The sequence below is a fragment of the Hemicordylus capensis genome, chromosome 1, assembly GCF_027244095.1.
Source record: "Hemicordylus capensis ecotype Gifberg chromosome 1, rHemCap1.1.pri, whole genome shotgun sequence".
Classification (NCBI taxonomy): Eukaryota; Metazoa; Chordata; class Lepidosauria; order Squamata; family Cordylidae; genus Hemicordylus; species Hemicordylus capensis.
In genome coordinates, this window is record NC_069657.1 from 4,955,674 (window position 1) to 4,977,015 (window position 21,342).

General features: G+C 51.5%; 1 protein-coding gene across 1 annotated transcript in view; it reads left to right on the plus strand.

Annotated features, from left to right (window-relative positions):
- The first annotated feature begins 293 nt into the window (after positions 1–293).
- The window catches only part of CDKL1 (cyclin dependent kinase like 1), a 37,144-nt gene continuing 16,095 nt past the window's right edge, over positions 294–21,342 (plus strand). Inside the window, exons 1-5 of the mRNA XM_053254486.1 lie at positions 294–745; positions 3,530–3,818; positions 15,028–15,149; positions 19,904–19,976; positions 20,918–21,008. Of these exons, the coding sequence (XP_053110461.1) occupies positions 3,651–3,818; positions 15,028–15,149; positions 19,904–19,976; positions 20,918–21,008 (454 nt within the window). The 5' untranslated portion in view covers positions 294–745; positions 3,530–3,650. The remainder of the gene's footprint in view (positions 746–3,529; positions 3,819–15,027; positions 15,150–19,903; positions 19,977–20,917; positions 21,009–21,342) is intronic.

The window sequence follows — 21,342 nt, forward strand, 5'->3', positions numbered from 1 at the left end:
CCGAAGGGCAATTGTTCCCAATGCGCGGCCGGCGCCCTCCTCCTCTGCCCGCTATGCTTGGAATGCCCTCCCCGAACGGGCGCCGCCCTCCCCTTCTTCCCCTAGAGGCCAGGGCTGGGGTAGCCCTCACGGAGCGGCGGAGGGGTTCCAAGAGCCCGGCCGCACCCCCCCCCCAGCGCCACCCCGCCCCCTCCCCCGCCCCCTCCTCTCCCCCTCACTCCACAGGGGCCGCCCCCTCCTGAGAGGGAAGCCCCCCCCCAGCGGGCGAGGGCGAGGGCGGAGGGCTTCAGAGGCAGCGCCCAGCGGCGGCGGCTCCTCCCTGCCTCTCCTCCCTCGGTTGTTCCTGCCCGGGGGTGGCGCATTGGAGACTGGAGGCTCTCCGGGGCAGAGGCCTCCTGGCGTCGTCTGCTGTCGCGCTCTGCATGCAGTGCAAATATAGCGCCCTGCCCGTGGGTGGATGGATGGATGGCGGCGGTGCCCGTCAGCTGAGGCGCTGGCGACGCTGCTGCTGCTGCCGCCCTTCTAGGGGCCGGGCGGGCTCCTGTCACTCCGCCCCCCCCCCTCGCGGGCAGCCTCTCCTCCACGCCCCCCCCCGCCCCGATTGGCCGCTGGGCGCCTGGAGCCGCTCCGCTCAGCAGCGCCGCCGACGCCGCCTCGGCCAGAAGACCCGCTGCGCCCGCTGGAGACGGCGCCGCGCCGGGCCGGGCCAAGCTCCGCAGCGAGGCGGCGAGGCGAGGCGCCCCGGGTGGGTCTCTGCGCGCCGGCGGAGGCGACCGAGGCGAGCCGGGCGGCTGCTCCCGCTGTCCCGGCCGGGGATGGGGGCACGCACGCCGCGGCGGAGGGCGGAGGGGGTCGGGGCAGGGCGAGGCGGGACGGGACGGGACGGCCGCGCGGTTGCTGCTGCCTGCCGCCCTTTGCCCGGGAGGGTCCAGCCGAGCCCCGCCTGGGCAATGCGCGATCAGGCGCTCAGCCCTCTGAGCGTGCACAGAGCGCCTTGCTTCCGCCTCGGAACGCGAGTCCGCAGAGCGGAGGGCTGAAGAGCCGCCGGCTTCGCGCGTCTCCGCGGCGGGGCGAGCCGCGCGAAGTTCGCCGGGGTTGGGTCCCTGCACGACGGCTGCCGAGGAGAGCTTCTCTGAGCAGGTGCAGAGAGCCGGTGTGCTGCTGCTCTGGTGCTTGGAGGGGAACCGAGCCGCACTCCCCGCTCAGCCCCGGAGCTCCGAGGGGACTTCTTTGAGGGGCCAGTCGTGCTCACAGACTAGGCACCCGCCTTGGAAGGGGCCGGAGATTATCAAGCGTGCCTCTGCCGCCCGGGCCCCGCATCCCTCGGGTGGCTGTTGCTTGCTGGGCTCCGCCGGGATCTTCCCTTTGGGACTGTGAGCCCTTGGCCTTCTCTCTGAGGCGTGTCCTTTTCTCCCTCGGCCGCTTTGAGAAGTTGAGCTGGAAAGCCAGTGGTCGCCCTCACTCCGGCTCAGCCGAAGCTACCTCACAGGGTTGTTGTTGTTGTGAGGGCAGTGTGGGGCGGCCACCCCATGGATGCAGACTACCCTGAGCTCCCAGGAGGACACCCCTGTGAAGCCCCGGATAACAGTCTTCACCAGAGAGGGGACGGCTCCTCCAGAGAGACACTGTCCTCCCCAAAAGGGCCACGATCCTCCATGCTGCAAGAATCCCCCCCCCGCAGGGGAGTTAAATTGGTGAATATTCTGCTGGCGCAGCTTCTGTGCCCCCCAGGAAGACCCAGCTGCAGAACCTGCACCTACAGACACGAAGGAGAAATGCTCTGATTAGCAGCAGCACTTGCTGCCACCTTTGAAGGGCTCCAAACTGCGGCCCGTGGCTCCTGGGCAAGTGTGAGCCCCACCAGGACCTGGCCTTGTAGGGATGCCTGTGGGCCACTTGGAGATGGGGCTGGGAGCTGAACCAGCCAGCAGCTGGAGGAGCTGTGTCTCCCCGGCTACCCTCCTGCCCGCTCCCCGGGGCAATCCATGCCCCTGGGGTGCCCCCGCCGTGGCCTTCGGGCCAATTGGCTTGCTATTGTCAAGAGGGGCTGCTGCTGCAGCGGGCAAGGAAAGCGAGACCAGAAACTGGATCCCGGAGCTTGCCACGTCCTCCCTTCCCTGTGAATAGTGGCACTCGTTGGTTTGCCATTAATGAACCTGCCCAGCCGGCAGCATATTCCTTGGCAACCTGCGTTTCCCCAAAGGTGCCGCATTAAATTTTAATTTCCTGGCATACCTTCCACATAGGACAGTTGTCTGGAGAAGCAGAGGCCGACGGAGCCTTCTGGGGATTGTGTTTCGTGGCGGAAGGCACTTGCGCCTTGCCGCCTTGCCTTGGAGCTGGCAGGGCGGGCAGAGCTCAGGCTGGGATGATCCATCCAGGAGAGCTGGTCTGGTGGTAACAAGCAGGACTTGTCCCCTTAGCTAAGCAGGGTCTGCCCTGGTTGCATATGAAAGGGAGACTAAAGTGTGAGCATTGGAAGAGATTCCCCTCCGGGGATGGAGCCGCTCTGGGAAGAGCATCTAGGCTCTGGCAGCATCTCCAAGAGAGGGCTGAGAGAGATTCCTGCCTGCAACCTTGGAGAAGCCGCTGCCGGTCAGTGTAGACAATACTGAGCTAGATAGACCAAGGGACTGATTTCTGTTTCTAGACCACCTTTCAAAAAATAGCTCAGGGCCGTTTACAGAGAGAAATATCAAATAAATAAGATGGCTCCCTGTCCCCAAAGGGCTCACAATCTAACAAGAAACATCATATAGACAGACACCAGCAACAGTCCCTGGAGGGGTGCTGTGCTGGGGTTGGACAGGGCCAGTTGCTCTCCCCCTGCTCAATAAAGAGAACTGCCACTTTAAAGAAAGGTGCCTCTTTGTCCCGGTAGCAGCCGTTAAGCTGTACATAAATAAGCTTCGGGTCTGCCCAGTGGGTGAGAGCTGAGCCAAAGGGAATTGAAAGGAGGCGGGAGAGGCGGCTGGCACCAGTATTCTGGTTCTCGGACTAAGGAAGAAAGGGCTGAGTTGCTGGAGGGAGCCGGAGCCTTCAGGTAGCTGGGAGGCCTCAACCTGACTTCCAGCTAAACCTTGTAGTTACTGTAGAGAAAATACAGACTACGGCTACAATGCAGTGGGAAGTAGTTCTCTTGAGCAGCCCTAATAGAAATGAATGGGAATTGCACAAAAGCACTTGCGCACCTGCCATTCATTTCAATGGGGCCTGCAGGGAGAATGAATCACCACCAGCAGCATTAGATCAGCAGTGACTTTGTTTCTGTGTGTACCTGGCCTGACACCAAAGGCAGGACACGATGCAGGACAAGCACATGATGTGGCCAGTTAAGTCTCCGGCCATCAAAGCTAGTCCATTTGGCGGGGAAAGGAAAAGGGGGAAAGATGCAATACAGACCCTGATTAAACTGCGAATAGACCAGCTAAACAGTGAATACATCTCCCTTCAAGCCCCAAGAAACAGGTGAGTTGCAAAAAGTTCTTCAGCCATCTGTTATAAGTGCAGTGGTGGTTTTATTTCCCAGGTTTACGCTGGTGCTGATTTCTTGCGGAGAAGGACCCAAACCTGCCAAGGATATCTGACAATAGTTAGCCTTTCCTTTGGCTCCGGACTCTACTGCGAGAAGTCCTTCTGCAGCGCCTGCCATGGAGAAATACGAAAAGATCAGCAAGATTGGGGAAGGCTCCTATGGGGTTGTTTTCAAGTGCAGGAACAAGGACACTGGGCAGATTGTTGCCATCAAGAAGTTCTTGGAATCGGAGGATGATCCTGTTATCAAAAAAATTGCACTTCGAGAGATCCGGATGCTAAAGGTAACTTCATTAGAATACGCGTATGTAAAAACCCAGTTCGTTTCTTTTCCATGAATTTGTCCCCTCCCGCCATTAATATTCTTGCTTTTCTTGGTTCTTTTCTTACTGGTTTTTTAAATGCGCATTTCCACACCTTAATGCACTTAATGGTTTGAAAGGTTTATTTAGCATACAATGGGGCTATTTACACGACTGTGCAGGCATATGGTGGGGAAGGCAGGGTTCAACCTACCTTCCCCCATACGGTTGACTTTTGTGGCTTCGATGCGCGATCTGTGCACCCACACAACCACCTGCGCTGCCAGCAACACTGCAGATGACGATCTCTGCTGCTCCCGGCTGCGCGCTCAGCAGAGACCGGGATTCATTTCCCTGGGCTCCGGATAGCCCACAAGGACATGCCTTGGGGTGTTTCCCCACCAGACGCCGGGTGCCCTTGGTGCTGTCTGCTTGGGCTTCGTGGAGCCCAAGGAGACACACGAGCCCAGCAGCTGGTTTAAGGGAACACTTGCTCCCTCGGCTAAAAGCCAGGCTTGGGAGCGGGGTTGGGGTGGGCGGCAGCCCCGGGATCCATGCGGGTCCCACCCAGCGCTCCACACGAGCAGCCTAGGCAATAAACAACAGCCTCAATATTTTCTAATTGTGTGAAAATATTCAAACTACCTCATGTTTAGAAGGCGATCTTAAAAATGTATTTCCTGAAACACTAAATGTCCATAGACTTCTTCCCACAGTGGACCTGGAGACTGCTTTATTTATTTGTTTGTTTGTTTGTTTGTTTGTTTGTTTGTTTGTTTTTGCATTTATATACCGCCTTTCGTTAAAAAGATAACCCCAAGGCTTTGATTAAGGTCAATGTGTAATTTTTGAAATTAGTGCCTTAATTAGCACCAAGTAACCTTTTGAACCTAGCCAAAGGCCCTTGTTAACCAGACCCACAGAGCCTCTCCCTCCCACTGCTGCTTTTTGACTGGGCCGTTCTTGCCCCACTGTGGGAAGAGGTGGTGTCGGTGGCGCGGAGAGTGTTTCTGCACTTGATATGGAGCAGATGTGTTGAGGGGTCTTTCAGCTCTCTTGGCCTACTGTTCCGGCTTGTGGGACTGCGTTGCCTGGAGGGTCTGCTGGGTCGTGGTCCTTGATACCAAAGCTGTGTGCATTGAGCTCCAAATAAATCAAAATGGTGCTGAGAGAACCCAGGTTCTTCAAGCTGGGCTAAATCATGCACATTTGCTTGAATGTTTACTCTGTCACCAGTGTTCCGTCTTACAGGGATTCCCAGATGTTGTTGACTACAGCTCCCAGAATCCCCAGCTGAAATGGCTTTTGCTTGGGGATTATGGGAATTGTAGTCAACAACATCTGGGAATCCCTGTTAGAGGGAACACTGTCTGTCATCTGAGGGATTCTGGCAAATGGGGGTTGGTCTCTTCCATGTGGGCTGATCACCGTGGTGTCTGAAATGGTGAAAAGAGGGGGCACTTCCCAATGTATTGCACAGAGTGTCGCATGTATGACTCTCTGCCCCATGGGCAGAAGTCATGGGTGTGTGCACAGTGCAAGGCGCTCCTGGCTCTCAGGGAACAAGTTTGTTCCCTCGAGACCAAGGTGGTGGATCTGGAGAAGCTCAGAGAGACAGAGAGGCATGTGGACGAGACCTTCAGGGAGGTGATAGAGGCATCCCACTCCAGGGCTGATAGCTCCTCTGCTGTTAGGGAGAATGAAGGTCTTGGTGGGCAAGGAGGAAATCTGTCTGAGGAAGAGGGAAATGCTCCTTTAGAAGGGACCCTTTCCATGGATGATGAGCCCATATCCTTTTGCACAGGGGATACTCCTCCGGGGGGTGGGGGCCTCCTTGTGATTCAATCATTAGAGGTATAGAGAGATGGATTTGTGACCCATGTGTTGACCGCACGGTGACTTGCCTGTCTTGTGCAAAGGTTGCGGACATCAAGCAGTGTCTAGATAGTGATCTGAGCTGTCGGCGACTGACCAGGAGAGGGATCTTGGAGTCGTGGTGGACAGCTTGTTGAAAGTGTCAACTCAATGTGCGGCAGCTGTGGAAAAGGCCAATTCCATGCTAGGGATCATTAGGAGGGGGATTGAAAATAAAACTGCTAATATTATAATGCTCTTATACAAAACTGTGGTGCGGCCACACACAGTTCTGGTCACCAGAGCTGGTCTTGTGGTAGCAAGCATGACTTGTCCCCATAGCTAAGCAGGGTCTGCCCTGGTTGCGTATGAATGGGAGACTTGATGTGTGAGCACTGGAAGATCTTCCCCTCAGGGGATGGAGCCGCTCTGGAAGAGCAGAAGGTTCCAAATTCCCTCCCTGGCTTCTCCAAGATAGGGCTGAGAGAGATTCCTGCCTGCAACCTTGGAGAAGCCGCTGCCAGTCTGTGAAGACAGTACTGAGCAAGATAGGCCAATGGTCTGACTTAGTATATGGCAGTTTCCTATGTTCCTGTGTTCCTAAAGAAGGACATTGTAAAACTGGAAAAGGTGCAGAAGAGGTCCAGCAAGATGATCAGGGGCCTAGAGCAATTTCCTTACGAGGCAAGACTACAACACTTGGGGCTTTTTAGTTTAGAAAAAAAAGATGACTGCGGGGAGACATGATCGAGGTGTATACGTTCATGCATGGTGTGGAGAAAGTGGATAGAGAGAAATTCTTCTCCCTCTTACATAACACTAGAACCAGGGGTCATCCCATGAAATGGATTGCTGGGAAATATAGGACCAACAAACGGAAGTACTTTTTCACACAATGCATATTCAACTTGTGGAATTCTCTGCCACAGGATTTGGTGACAGCCAACAACCTGGATGGCTTTAAGAGGGGGTTGGATAACTTCATAGAGGAGAGGGCTATCAATGGCTACTAGTTGTCTGAATCCACCCACTGTGTTCTTACAGAGCTGTAGTGTCTCGGAGAGCTTCTTGGGATTGTGCCCTGGAGATCGGAGCTTGCTTGATGCCTTGAAGGGCATCCCAAATCCATCACCTTGCTTTTCCTCAAAAGAGGGCTGCACCTCTGTGTCTTGAGTCATTGGTTTTCTATTTTCCAACAATATAACCCCATTTCCCCCCTTTCCCCGACTTTTGTCAGCTGTTGGTTTGCAAGTCCAACTTGCTGTCTAAGGATGTTGGGATGGAGCAACTTTGGAAGCATCTGTGGTGGTGGTTTTCCCCTGTGAAAGGTGGGCAGCGTGGCAGCTGTGCCTTCTTTCTGGGTTGTCCTCCATCCCTGGTTTCCTTTTGGGGATCTCCCAGAGAGCCCCCTGCCCTTCTCGTTGGCATCCTTGTAGGAGCAGGAGGAATGACCAGCAGCCTCTTCCTCTTGGGTTGTCTTGCTTCTAGCAAGTGCCCTCATGAATTGCCGGTTCCCTGTGGATGGGGGGATTGCCTAGGAGGCATGATCTGTGCATGAATGCGGCTTGTGCTGTATACAAACAGCCTAGAACACGGGCAACAGTGCAGTAAAATAATACTAGATCTGTTTTACAAGCCAGAGACATGTATAGCAGGGGAGTAACTATAATAGGGCAAGGGGAGACAGTTGTCTGGGGGCCCCCTGCCTTGGGCCCCCACCCAGAGGCAAGTCACAGGACTGACTCCCCCAGCCGCTCACCCACCCGGGCTTCCTTCAGTTGTATTCATCCTCCGAAACTGATGTGAGTGTGAAGACCTGGAGCTACCAGAAGAGCATGTCTCTCTCTAGGACCATTACATGACTTGCATCGTCCACAACTTACAAAACCTTTTAAAAAATAATTTAGGATGATGTGTGTGTCTGTGTCTGTGTCTGTGTATGTAAATTTTACTATGCTTTTTGTTACCACTATTCAGCCTCATTTAAGATTTCTTTACTTCATGAGCTGAGCTTTAGTGGGGGTGGGGTGGGCAGGCATTTTAAAATCTTGTCTCTGGGCCCACTCCAAGCTTGCTACGCCCCTGATGTATAGTGTGTACGTTTCATAGTTGGGGTGGCAATGGACTGCCCCCAAAGCCAAGCAGTCCATTGGGTGCCAGCATGCTCCCCCCTTCCTGATCCCCCCCTTGCCCTCTATTATCTCAGGGGTGGGGGAAAGGGAAAGAGAGGCACATGGCTGTAAGAGGTGGGGACACACACACACACACACACACACACACACTATCTTATTGACTGTGTGGAAGGACAAGGTTGTGTCTCAGTACCAGATATCCTTGCTGGCTCTTCACTTTGGTGTGCAGAGTATTGCCCAGATGCCAACGACCCTCCCTATCCTGGCAAAGCCTCTTGACGACCAGCACTTGGCAAATGGATGTCATGTAAATCCACACATCTGTGTATTGTTATGATGCTGATGCTTCAAAAAGCAACACCGAAGCACTTCCAAGCTTCCCCTTGAAAGGGCACAAAAGGGCAACAGAGGTTCTCTGGGTGTAGCTATCCTCATAGTTCAGTGCCTTGGTAAAATCGTTCAATGCGTCCAGCCCTGATCTGTGGTACACTTATGAGGAAAGAAGCGGGTGTGGCAGTTTGTTCCACACAATACTGGGTGAAGGAGGAGAGCTGGTCTTGTGGTGGCAAGCATGCATTGTCCCCTTTGCTAAGCAGGGTCCACCCTGGTTTGCATTTGAATGAGAGACTTCATGTGTGAGCAGCACTGTGAGATACTCCCCTCAGGGGATGGGGCCGCTCTGGGAAGAGCATCTCTATGCTTGCATGCAGATGGTTCCAAGTTTGCTCTCTGGCATCTCCAGATAGGACTGGGAGAGACTCCTGCCTGCAGCCTCAGAGAAGCCGCTGCCAGTCTGCGTAGACCATGCCAAGCTCGATGGTCCAAGGGTCTGTCTGACTCTGTAGAAGGCAGCTTCCTATGTCTGTAGTAGAGATGTTATGAGATCTAGAGAAGGGGATGGGACAGAGAACACAAATCGCACATGCTTCCTGTTTCTTTCTTGAAGTTGCAGCGTCTGTCTCGGTAATCGGAGATTCTTGTAGACTGGTTCTGGACTGGTTCACACGTGCATATTTGCCATTTGGTGGCTTGCATGTGTGACAGAGCCAATGAGACAGACAGAACTTCCATGAGGTCCCAGTCCGTGCATCCAGCCTGTGAATCACCCCGACACACGTACACGCAAAAGTCAGTTCAACAATGTGAACATTCTGTTTTTATTGACAAACACACATAGCCCTCTATGAAGAATGGCCACTTCTGACACATTGTGCCAGTCTGCAGGTGTTTGTGTAGATTTTATCATGAGCATTCATTTCGGTTTCCTAGGTGCAAGATTTGAGTTAGGCCACTCTTGCTGATGCTGAATAGGAGTTGGGCCTGTTGGCTGTAAATCTCCCACATACAATACAGTTGATGTGGAATCTGAGTTACTGCCCTTCGCCAAGAACAAAAGATAAGATTGTTTGTAGGAATTGCTATGCTCGATCAGATCAAAGATCCACATTAATTAAAACACACTTTCCTCCCTTTCCTGCCTGCTTGGTCACCTGCAGTGGCAAGTCAGAGGTTGCCAGCTTCTGCTGTTTGCCTTCAGCACCTGCTTATCAGTGGTATACTGCCCTCAAACATGGAGGTTCAGTTCTTAGCTGTCATGGCTAAGAGCCATTGAAACTTACCTTCCATGCATTTGTGGGTTTTTTAAAAGCCAAGTATTGTGTGGCCATTCCTACATTCTGCTAGTGTTGGAGTCCGTAAGTAAACGGTGCATTGTGTGGAGAAATAACTTCCGTTTGTCTTTAGCCTGCTGCCGTTAGTAGGTAGCCCATTAAGTAGCCCTGAATGGGAAGCCGCCCTTAGTCAGTGGAGGTTATTGGAGCACCAGTGGCAAGGTGCCCACGGCTGCCCCCTCCACCCCTCTGCCTCCTGCTGCACTGCTTGGGAAATGGGTAGCATTTGGTACCCTGCCTGGCCACTCTGAGTTCTATTATTAGGGGAGATCTGTTTCTTTTGTGGGGCTCTCCAGTCTGCCTATAATTTCATGAACCTACATCATCTTGAGCAGTCTTTGCTTCCTTCCCCTCCCCCAAACAAGCCTACAGCAGCTGTCTCACAAGTCCCCCTAACCTCCTGCTGTTTCAAGTCCTTGAAGGAAGACTGAGTCTTTCAAAGGCCCAGAAAGGAACACCCAGTAGCAACTCATGTCAGGAGTGTGGGTGATAAATGCATCTTCTCCTTGTTCATCAGCAGCAAACAGGGCAAGAAAGGGGAAAGGGCAACGCTCCGCCGTTTGCAGAGTTCTCTGCCAATAGATCTGTGCTGAATGGTGTTGATTTAGCAAGTGCAGGCCTGCTTTGCCATCTCTCTCAAGCATTTTCTTGGTCAATAGTAACAGATTGTTTGGTAATTGGAGAACGGCGTGGGTCGGGCAACAGGAGGCTTGTCCAAGATCTAATAACAGGGTCCATTCAGTGGGGGAAAATGAGATTCCTGATGAATCATTTTTCAGCCGTGTAAACACCTGGAGGACAAAGACCTGAGTAATAAACATGCTATGGTAGCGGATTAAAGAGATTAAACCATTCTTATCGCTCTTTTTTTGAGATGCAAATTCTGGTTTTGAAATTGAACCAAAGCTGGAATGGGTCATGTCTTTGAACCAAAGGTATCAGGAGTTCCTGTCCATTCTCCTTTCTTGCTCTGCTTGTTCTAACAGCCCTTCATTAATTATGGGAGGGCCTTTGAAGGCCAGATCACTAAAGAGAACTTGTAGTATAAAGCTACAAAAGGCAGGAAATGGGGAGGAATCATGCAAGAGATGAACAAAGGATTGGCACCTACATTTTAAAGCAGCCAAATTCAATAATCGTGAAATCATCAGCATAATTTTTTAATTCTAAAACTTATATCCTCCCCTTCTGTAGCCTTTCAAACAGGGGTTGAGTTCCCAACCTTGAGCCCCCAGATGTTTCTGGGCTACAACTCCCAGAAGCCCACAGGCCAGCTGGATGCTTTCCAGGCTGGCTGCTCAACAGCAGCAAAATGCCTCCGTTCAGGCAAGTGGCATTTGAAACGTAAATCGCCAGGGGAGCAGCCTCATGGAAACCCGGAAAAACAGCAATTTTTTCATGCCGGGTATACAACGTCCTAGCTCTATATCACAGCGATTAAATTCGAAACAAGGCATCGGAAATGTGAACGGCACCCTGCTGTCCACATAGGGACTGCGGTGTCACAACGCAGGAGGTGTGGAAGCACACTCCAGAGATACGTTGTGACCCCGTTGCAGAGTCTAATCTGGAAATTGCCCTGGAGTCGTCAACACTATGTGGGAGGAGCCTAAAGACTCATTATGATTTTTTATGGGGAACAGGTGATAGCATTGCAATACTTCCATTGTATATTGTCATGCTTTTATTGTTCAGACTATCAGGCCTGCAGCAGCCCAAAATGCAATGGTGTTTTAAAAGCTTTTACAAGTTTTAAAAACACAAAAACTACTATAAAATTTCGTTGACATTGGAGGAATGGAAATGAAAATTGGCAGGAATATCCTCCAGAGATTACTCCATGGAGAGAGAGGACAACAATTTGTTCATTATTGCCCTCACACTGACCCTTTCCTCTGCAAAATGGACTGCAATTTTACCCCCCAATTTGGGGGTAGGGATAAACGGGGTGAAAACACAGAGAAGGCTGCAGCCACGGTCTTGCCTATTTTCCATCTCTGGTATATAGATCTTGCCAAAAATTACTTTGGGCATTCATCCCCTGAGATGGTACCGCTGGCTGAGATTTGTGGGCCTGGCTCGTGGACTACAGCCTTTGGCCACTGTGGCTGGGGATGGAGGGAGTTGTCATCCCGCAAGCTCTGGGAACCCATGGTTGGGAACCCCTGAGCTAAAGAATCAAATGCAATACTCTAGATGAAAAAAGGGAGAGGCCAAGGTTAACAAGGGATTACAATGAGTAAGAGCAGCAGTGTGTGTTTTGGCTGCATTTCAGTGGGGGATGAAAACTCAGTGGCTACTAGGCTAAAAGACTGATGGAAGACGTGCGTCTTAATGAGGAGACTTAAGGAACAAAGGGAGGGGAGGCACCATGTAGATCTTTGCAGGAGGGTTCCAGGCATACGATGGGTATTTATATACCACGTTTCAAGAGGGGGAGTGTGAAGAGGGGGATATGAAGGAATGAATACAGGGAAGGCTTTTTGGCCTGATAATGCACTGTGCCTTCGTCTTGGGGTTGAACCCATCAATAGCATCTTGAGCTCTGACCATACATGGAAAGAGGTCTGACTGGGAATTTAGGACCAACAAATGGAAGTACTTTTTCACACAACGCATAATCCACTTGTGGAATTCTCTGCCACAAGATGTGGTGACAGCCAACAACCTGGATGGCTTGAAGAGGGGTTTGGATAACTTCATGGAGGAGAGGTCTATCAACGGCTACTAGTTGGAGGGCTGTGGACCACCTCCAGCCTCAGAGGCAGGATGCCTCTGAGTCCCAGTTGCAGGGGAGTAGTAACAGCAGGAGAGGGGGCATACTCATCCCTCTTGCCTGTGGGCTCCCCAGAGGCATCTGGTGGGCCACTGTGTGAAACAGGATGCTGGACTAGATGGGCTTCCTTTTGCCTGATCCAGCAGGGCTGTTCTCATGTTCTTATGACGGTGCTGCTGTCTTTGGGGGAGTGAGGATGGTAGATGCTAGCTGGGCCAAGACACACCTCTTCGGGCACTGGCGGTCTTGGCGTTAGCAGAGGGAGGGCAACTTTCCCTCATTCACTCCCAGTGACGACTGCTGGCGTCTCTCCCCTGTTTCCTTTTAGATTTGGAGCTCTTTGGGGCAAGGAGCCATCCATTGTCCCATTTCTCTTGATATGTTTTTTAAAAAGCAATCCTCTATAATAAAAGGCTTGGTGTCCGTCCGTGGACGGACACCAAGTGTGTGTCCGTGCCTCCCTGGCCTCTTCTGGGCATGTGCGAAGCGCATGGCCAGAAGGAGCCAGGGAGGCAGGACTGCCAGCACCCGGCGGCCATCTTGGGCGGCCAGAAGCGGCCGCCCCGAAGAAGCCGGGTAAGCGGCGGCGGGGGACACTGGCCGAGGCGGCGGCAAAGCCGCCGCCTCGGCCAGAGGAGGCGGCGTGGCCGAGGAGGCGGCAGAGCCATGGCCGAGGCCTGCCCGTCCGCTGCTTACCCGGCTTCTTCGGGGCGGCCGCTTCTGGCCGCCCAGGATGGCCGCCGGATGAGGCGGCAAACAAAACAATGCGGCGGTGGGCCAGGCCGGAGCCGCGGTGGGTGGCGGGCCCGGCCGGAGCCGCGGGCGGCGGTGAGTGGCGGGCCTGGCCGGAGCCCCGGGCACCGGGGGGTGGCGGGAGAGGGAATGGCGGCGAACGTCTGGAGCGCAGAGCTCCACTAGCGCCCGTTAACCAACGGGCTACAAAACCACTAGTATATAATAATACACTGGTGGCCTGCTGTCCTAACATCCCTATTATTGGACAGCCACGTTTCTTGAGGTCTATGGCGGCGTCTTGAAAGAGGCGTATGTACAATATTCCATAAATGAATGGTTGCTGAGTGGAGTAAGAGCCCTCTCCCAGCCCTTCTCAGAGTGCCTCTGTCCTTGTGGAGAAGAAGACTAGTGAATCTGGGGCGTCTTTCCCATGGTGGAACACAATTTTCCCAGTGGGGACAAGTTTTTTGGGAGGCGTGATAAAGATAGTGGCTGATATCCAGACTAAATTATTCCTGCATAATCCTGTTGAAATTAAATAGTCATTTGGGGTAACTTCTGAGTAAGGCTATTGAGTAACGTAGTCTGGATGTCAGCTACTGTGTGGATACATCGCAGGAACAATGGTTTTAAGTTACTAGCATCTATACTCGTAACTGTGTGTTCTGCAGGGGCGTATCTAGGGTGGGGCAGGCAGGGCACGTGCCCCGGGTGCCACTTGAAGGAGGGTGCCATTTCTTAATTTTTTTTTTTTTAAAGGCTGCCGAAAACAAAATGGCCACCGTGCATGCTCAAATGGCCTCTGTGAGGTCCTAGGCCATACCAGGCCTCACAGAGGCCATTTGAGCATTTGTGGTGGCCATTTTATTTTAAGCTGCCATTTTATGAAAATATATATATTTTAAAAAATGGCCACCACACATGCTTAAATGGTCCCTGTGAGGCCCTAGAGGCCAGCAGGTGGGAGGGGGAACCTTTGCAGATCCCCCCAGCCTTTAGGAAGCCCCCCAAAGGGGCTACAAGTAATTTAAAAAAATACAGTATAATATAAGTCACTGTACACATATTCAGATATGTGACTTGTATGTGACCTTCAGACTTGTATTTTTCCGCTGATATTATGGTAAAGTTATCTGAAAGATGGGTGTCAGATGCTTGGACAGGGGGCGCAATTTCAATGCTTGCCCTAGGCGCTATTTTCCCTAGATACGCCTCTGGTCTTCTATGTTCCTTTTTAAAAAAGCAACAACCTCGTGTTCCCCAATCCTGCACAGTGTGCTCTGTGCACAGATTTGGGGGCTTCAGACTGCCATGGTTGTCTTAATGCTGTACCGAACAATAATAATGTCCTGGCTGGTGTCCCACGATGGTGTCATGGGTAGGATGTGGTGCTTGGATCTGTGGTCCTGGGTTTCAAATCCCCGCTTGAGGTCTTTGGGTCAACTGCTTTCTCTTTGCCTATCAAAATTGCTAGATAAAACGAGGGGGAACCATCCCTGCCATCCTGAGCTGCTTTTGAGGAAAGGCTGGATGACCATATAGTACCATATTTACTCGAAGATGGCTCTGAATTTTAAGATTATCTCCATAAAATATAGAGGTTGAATACAGGTTATACCTGCATTTACTCAAAAGGAGCAGGACTCTGAATTTAAGATGACCTCCTGATTTCTAATATTAAAAAACGTTGTCGTGGTGGGGGGGGGGCGGAACTAGTCTTGGATTCAGGTAAATACAACACTTGGTTTTATTAAGAGGGAATTACCTGCACCAGCTACAGGCTGTTTTCCTTTTGCTCATATGAATGCAACCTGGGTGGTGGCTGATGGGATGCTGCAACATATGGGTTCTCAACTGTGGGTCCCCAGATATCAGTGGACTACAACTTCCATTATCCTCTGCCACAGTGGTCAAAGGCCATTGTGGCTGAGGATGATGGGAGTTGTAGTCCAGCAACATCTGGGGACCCTCGGTTGAGGACCCCTGCTGTAACCTCTGCCCTTGCAACGTTTGTACTTCTTCAGCAACTGAAGCATCCCAACCTGGTCAACCTCTTGGAGGTCTTCCGGAGGAAACGGAAGCTTCATCTTGTCTTTGAGTACTGCGACCACACCGTGCTGCATGAACTGGACAAGAACCCGCGCGGGTAAGTAGCCAGCCCCTCCTGTGACTCGTCCGCTGCTGGAAAGAGGGAGGCCCCTCCAAATATGCCCCCTTCCTCTCCCCGCTATAAACTGCTTTCCAGGGAGGCTCTGATAACAAGTCTGGGCTGCCAGAAGCTCTCCTGGGGCAACGGGGCTGTGGCTGCTGCTGCCGCCGCCGCCTTGGGTTGCTATGGAGTAAGGCAGCAAGCGGCCCCAAAGAATGGCTCAGAAGTCTGCTGCGGGGCCTTCACCGAGGAGACACCCTTGCCGAGGGGGAGCATTTGGAGTGGGATTTGATCGGAAGAAAATGGAGGCCTCTGCAAATCCGCCTAAGGGGGTCAAAGTGGCAGCTCCCCGTGCGGAGGGAAGAGCCTGCTCCGCTCCCCCTCTGCAGCCACTGTGGGAAGTACAAACGGCGCACATTTAAAAAGAACTCCCCAGTCCAATTCTAGCCACCTTAAGTGGCGCAGTGGGGAAGAGCTTGACTAACAAGCAGAAGGTTGCCGGTTCGAATCCCCGCTGGCACTATATCAAGGAGCAGCGATATTGGAAGATGCTGAAAGGCCTAATCTCAGACTGCGCGGGAGGAAGCAATGGTCAACCTCTCCTGCATTCTGCCAAAAGAAAACCACAGGGCTCTGTGGGCACCAGGAGTCGACACTGACTCGAAGGCACACTTTACCTTTAATCCAGTTCTTGTCCTGGGTTCAGTCCCCGGGCTGGGAAAGACTCCTGCCTGAAACCTTGGAGAGCTGCTGCCAGTCAGAGTAGGTAGCACTGAGCTAGATGGACCAAGGCTCTGACTCAGTAGAAGGCACCTTCCCATGTTCCTATCTAGTCCAGCGTCCTGATTCCCACAGTGGCCTACTAGATGCCTCTGGGAAGCCCCTCAGTGACCCAAATCGGGGCCTTCTCGAGGGTCTCCCCAGGGCTCTGGAACACACTCCCCAATGAAATCAGAATCTCCTCATCTCTGGTTGTTTTAAAATGACTTTTGAAAAGACACCTGTTTTATCAGGCTTGTAGTTTATGCTGTTTTAAAGTTTTATTTATGTGGGTTTTAATTTCTCTCTACATTATTTTTAAGGTTTAGTTCCTGTTTGGTTAAATTGTAGACTTCCCGGAGATTCCATATAAGGTGGATTTTATATACCTCTCTCCTAAGGTATATAAATGAATAGAGGAAGAAGATGTAAGGCATGCCCCCTTTCCTGCTGTTGCTCGGAGGCATCCTGCCCCTGAGCCTGGAGACTGTCTGTAGTCATCCAGATTAGCACTCACTAATGGACTTGTCCTCCATGAATGTATCTGAACCCCTCTTAGCCATCCAGGCTGTTGGCCATCACCATATCCTGTGGCAGAGAATTCCAAAGGTTAATCACGTGCTGTGTGAAAAAGTACTTCCTTTTGTCGGTCCTAAATTTCCTGGCACTTGGTTTCATGGTATGACCCCAGGAGGGAAAGCGTCTCCCTCTCCACACCAGGCATCGTTTTATAAGCCTCTGTTATGTCTCTTCTTTCTTGGACACCCTGGGAGGCAGGTTATCAAAGCCTGGCATGCAGTGCGATGGGCAAGGCTTCTGAAGTTGTGGGGGAGGCACTATTTGCAGTTTCTCATAGGTCGGGCCCATCTCTAGGGGAACTAACCCCAGGGGTTTTTGCCAGGCAGTTGTCATGGTGGTCTTGAGTGCAGGCGCCAGTATGTAGATCTGTGCTGGTCATAAAACTGCCGTTGAAGGTCAAAGGCTGGTCCTGCTAACAGCAGTTGACTAAAAACAGAAGCCGCTGTGCCAAGCGGGGGAGGGGACGGCCCCAATTTGCATTATGCCATGTGAGCTAAATGGCTGAAGTAGTCAAACAAGATGTGTGTTATTCCTCTGTGTCCAAGCCTCTACTTTTCAGGGCTTGTATACAGTAGCGGCTCATCCTAACGAACCAGGTGGGGGTATATGCCAAGCAAGGCGCAGCTGCCTCTGGTTCTCGGCCACTCTGGTGACTCCTCTCTCTCCTATCCTGCCCTGCCTGACGGCTGGCATTTAATGTGAGCTGCATTGCCTTCAGGCTGGCCATTCATCTGGTAGAGCTGCACAGTGTGCAGCTCTACCTGATGAATGGCCAGTCTGCAGGTAACATAGTTCTTATTAGTGCCAAGGTGGGGTAAGATGGGGGAGAGAGGAGTCACCAGAGTGGCTGGGAACAAGAAGCAGTGTGCTTAATTTGGTTCGTCCATTTCCCACCCCACCCCTGGATTGTTAGGAAGAGCTGCTACTGCTGGTATAAACTGAAGAGGAGGTCCAGGTGAAGGCAAGTGGCCACTCTGTTTCTAAGGGCTGGACTGGACATGAGGGGGCAGCTGCCTGTCTCTGGCACTGTAGCGGATTTACCCAGCCTTTGTCCTAGAGGGGAAGAAAAATGCTGAATCATCCCCTCCCTGCGGCTTTTAGAACAAAGACTTTCCCCTTAAACTTTCCTGTACTTCCGGTAAGTTATATGCTGCCACCATACCCAATTATTAAGAGAGTTTAAACCCCCACTCCCCTCCAGTCTTGGGTGAAATTCCAGGGAAACTCTCTTTCTCTTACTGTCGGAAAAGTACAAAAGCCATCTACAAGCTTACATGTGGTGAGAAAACTGGTGAGTTGCTGAACGATCTGAGATGTGTTGCACCAGAGAAAAAAACCCTTTCAGCCCCCTTTTTCCGAGTTAAAAATCCACTCAAAGAGGCTTGTTAAAATTGCAAAGAACAAAAAGAAAAATAAACTTTATTCAAAATACTACAGACATCTTCCATCTGAGGCGCTCTAAGTTTTTAGTTACAGGTAAAAAAAATACTCAGTAGTTGCAAGAATACTTAAAAAAGCACCCCAGATGATATTTGGGGTGGCACACTTTAAAAATCGTGGTTACACAGTTGCAAAGAACATGGATGTAAGTATCTTTAAACATTTACAGATAAACCACCCTAGAACAATACCTGGGATTTACAAAGTACACAAAAGAAATATAAGTTTCTGATGCAAAATCTGACTAACAAACTGTTCCCTAGGCTGACTCCCCTTTTCCTTTAAAACTCACCCCTCACTTGATGAGATTCAAGCTTCTTGCAATCCTGTCTCTCAAGGATCTGCAGTTCTTTTCACAGCCAACTCCATGGCCACACACCCTGTCTGCACCTCCAGCCTAGCTCCTTCTGAACAAAGAAACCTTTCTCTTCCTCCTCATGGTCCCCTAAGTTCTACCCACCTCGTGTGCTGATTGGCTGAGCCCTGGAGGTCACCAGCCTGTCAGTCAGGACAGGGCTCACTTCCAGTTCACTCTTTAGGGGAGAGGAGGAGCTGATAAGAGGCTGATCATTCCAGGCACACATTGGAGGAGGAGGACTGGGGAAAGCTGGGTTCAATCCCTGCTCAGCCCTGAAGCTGACTGGAGCTCAAGGCCTCTTCTGTACATGAAACGAAGCAGCCCAAATCCCTCCCTCCCCCCATATGCATTGCTGAGTGGGGGGCAAGTGGCCTTTCCCTTTCTTCAGAGTGCTTTTCTTTCCTATTCTCCTTCTGTTGATAGCAACAGCCATCCCAGGTGAGCTCCCTCCTGCCGTCAGTGATAGAACTGGGGTCAGGAGGAAGGGCATTTTGGAGCTGTTTGGGGCTGGCTGGCTCTCTCCTCCCCTTTCCTGGTGTGTCTCCTCCCTCCCCATCACCTCCCCACTTCCCATCCCTTGTTGGGATGGGGGGAGATAATCTCAGGGTAGGGCTGGAGTGTGGGAGGCAGGCAGGGGTAGTGTTGGAAGGAAATTGGTGCTGCACCACAAGCTGGAAAGAAAAAGGTGGCTGCGATTCTGCCCATGCGTGCTTGAAGGTTAACGCCGCAAAACCAATAGCCTTCAGAAAAGATTTGGATGGAAATGCTAATCTGAGAATTATCCTATCACTTCTCTTTCACAGGTCTAAGGTGGAGCAAAGCTCACTCCCCCCACGACCCCCAAGCAATGGGTTTGCCCCTTCCGCACCCCCATCTTGCCCTCGGATCGGCCCCTCCTCCCCTTTCTCCCAGTTCATCTGATAGAAGAAGAAGAAGAAGAAGAGCCTTGCTGGATCAGGCCCAAGGCCGGTCTAGCCCAGCAGCAGCCGCCTGTGGTTCCTCTTCCCCACAGAGGGGCAGCACCAGATGCCTCTGGGAAGCCCCCAGGCAAGCGGCGGAGGAGGCTGCCTGCCCTCCCTCCTGCAGCTGGCATCGGGCTGGGAGAAGACGGCTTGAAGCAAGCGTGTCCAAGGAGGAGTGCTGGGTTCAAATCTCTGCTCATCACCAAGCTGACTGGGTGACCTCGGGCCAATCACGGCCTCGCCTGCCTGCCTCACAGGGTGGTTGTGGGGGTAAAATGAGGGTGGGAAGCATCATGCATGTCTCCCTGAGCTCCCTGGGAGGATTGACAGGGGAGGGAGGGGGGGCTGTTATTTCTCTTTGGGGCAAAGAGCAGACCCCAGCCCATGCCTTCACAGCTGCCCTAGCTGAGAGGGCCCCTCCCTCCTCAGAGCCCCAGCGGCCATCCCAGGCAAGCGGATTTCAGAGTGCCACAGGAAACTTGAAAATCTCTTCTGCTGTTGCTTGTTTTTGCAGTTCGGTGGCATGCCTTTTTATTGATGCTTATTGCTTTATTCTTTTATGTTAACCCCTTCATGAGGTTTGCCTGACAAGCAATGTATAAATGCCTACAATGAATCAAATCTTAAAAGCATCTTTTCTTATTTCCTTAAAGGGTCCCAGAGCATCTGGTGAAGAGCATTATCTGGCAGACCCTTCAAGCTGTGAATTTTTGCCATAAGCACAATGTAAGTCCTTTCGCCAAGATGTCCCAGGTCCTCCCTCTGCCCCCCAGATGCTGCTTCTCCTTTATGGCTGTTCTGTAGGCAGGGACTCTCAAACCCAGGTCCCCAAATGTTCTTGGACTACAACTCCCATCATGCCCAGCCACAGAGGCCAGAGGCCATTCTCAATGCAAGTAGTGTATGATTGCACAAGGCTAAGCTGTACCAGAACAGCCCTCTTGCACAGTAGCATTTGTGTGTGTGTGTGTGTGTGTGTGTGTGAGAGAGAGAGAGAGAGAGAGCGCCCCACAGTGAGTGACACGGGCGAGTCACTGTTAGTCCCCTGCTAACTGAGCAAAGCGGCGCCTTTTTAAAGTGGTGATACTCTTCTATTTATCACAGGGAGAGCAACTGGCCTTAGCCAACCCCAGCACAGCATCCCTCCAGTGGCTGTTGCTGGTGTCTGTCTTATGTTTCTTTGTAGACTGTTAGACCTTTGGGGACAGAGATCCATCTTATTACTTTATTAGTGTTTTCTCTATGTAAACCGCTTTGGGAACTTTTGTTGAAAAGCGGTCTATAAATATCCGTCATTTGTTTGTTTTAGATTGTGAGCCCTTTGGGGACAGGGAGCCTATATAGCTATATAGGTATGTATGTAAACCGCTTTGGGAACTTTTGTTGAAAAGCGGTGTGTGTGTGTGTGTGTGTGTGTGTGTGTGTATACGTGTACTTACTCTCTCTCTCTCTCTCTCTCTCTCTCTCTCTCTCTCTAATATTAGTCGTAGTAGTAGTCTGCACCACGCAAGTTATGTTGCAGGACACAGTGTGTTTTCATCGCTGTGCCTAATTTTATTTTGTTATTTGTATCTTGCCTGTGAGCTGTTAGCCCTCCCTGATGTAAGTGAAACAAAGGCGCTTGATTTCTACTTGATTGTGTTGTTGTCTCTCTCTTGTGTGTCCAGTGCATACACCGAGATGTGAAGCCAGAGAACATCCTGATAACGAAGCATTTTGTCATTAAACTATGTGATTTTGGATTTGCTCGTATCCTAAGTAAGTCCTGGGAGTGTGTGGTCTGTGGCAAACAGGCGAAAACTTTGCTTGCAGATGTCTTCCGCTCAGTAGTTTGTCTGCGTGGCATCCACAAGAGCTTTCTTAGACTCTGGATGTGCATGCAGGCGGTATGTTTGTATCTGTAGATTTCTAGAGATCCTGTTGTCCAACCCTCCAACCTTTCAGAATAAAATCAGAAATCTTGCAGTGTGTTCGGGAGGGAATAAATTCATGCAAAATAGCAAATGCTGAAACACAAGTCACCTAATATTTTAAAAGTTAATTAAACAATGTTAATAACATTTTGGCCAACTTTTAATAATGCTTAAAAGTA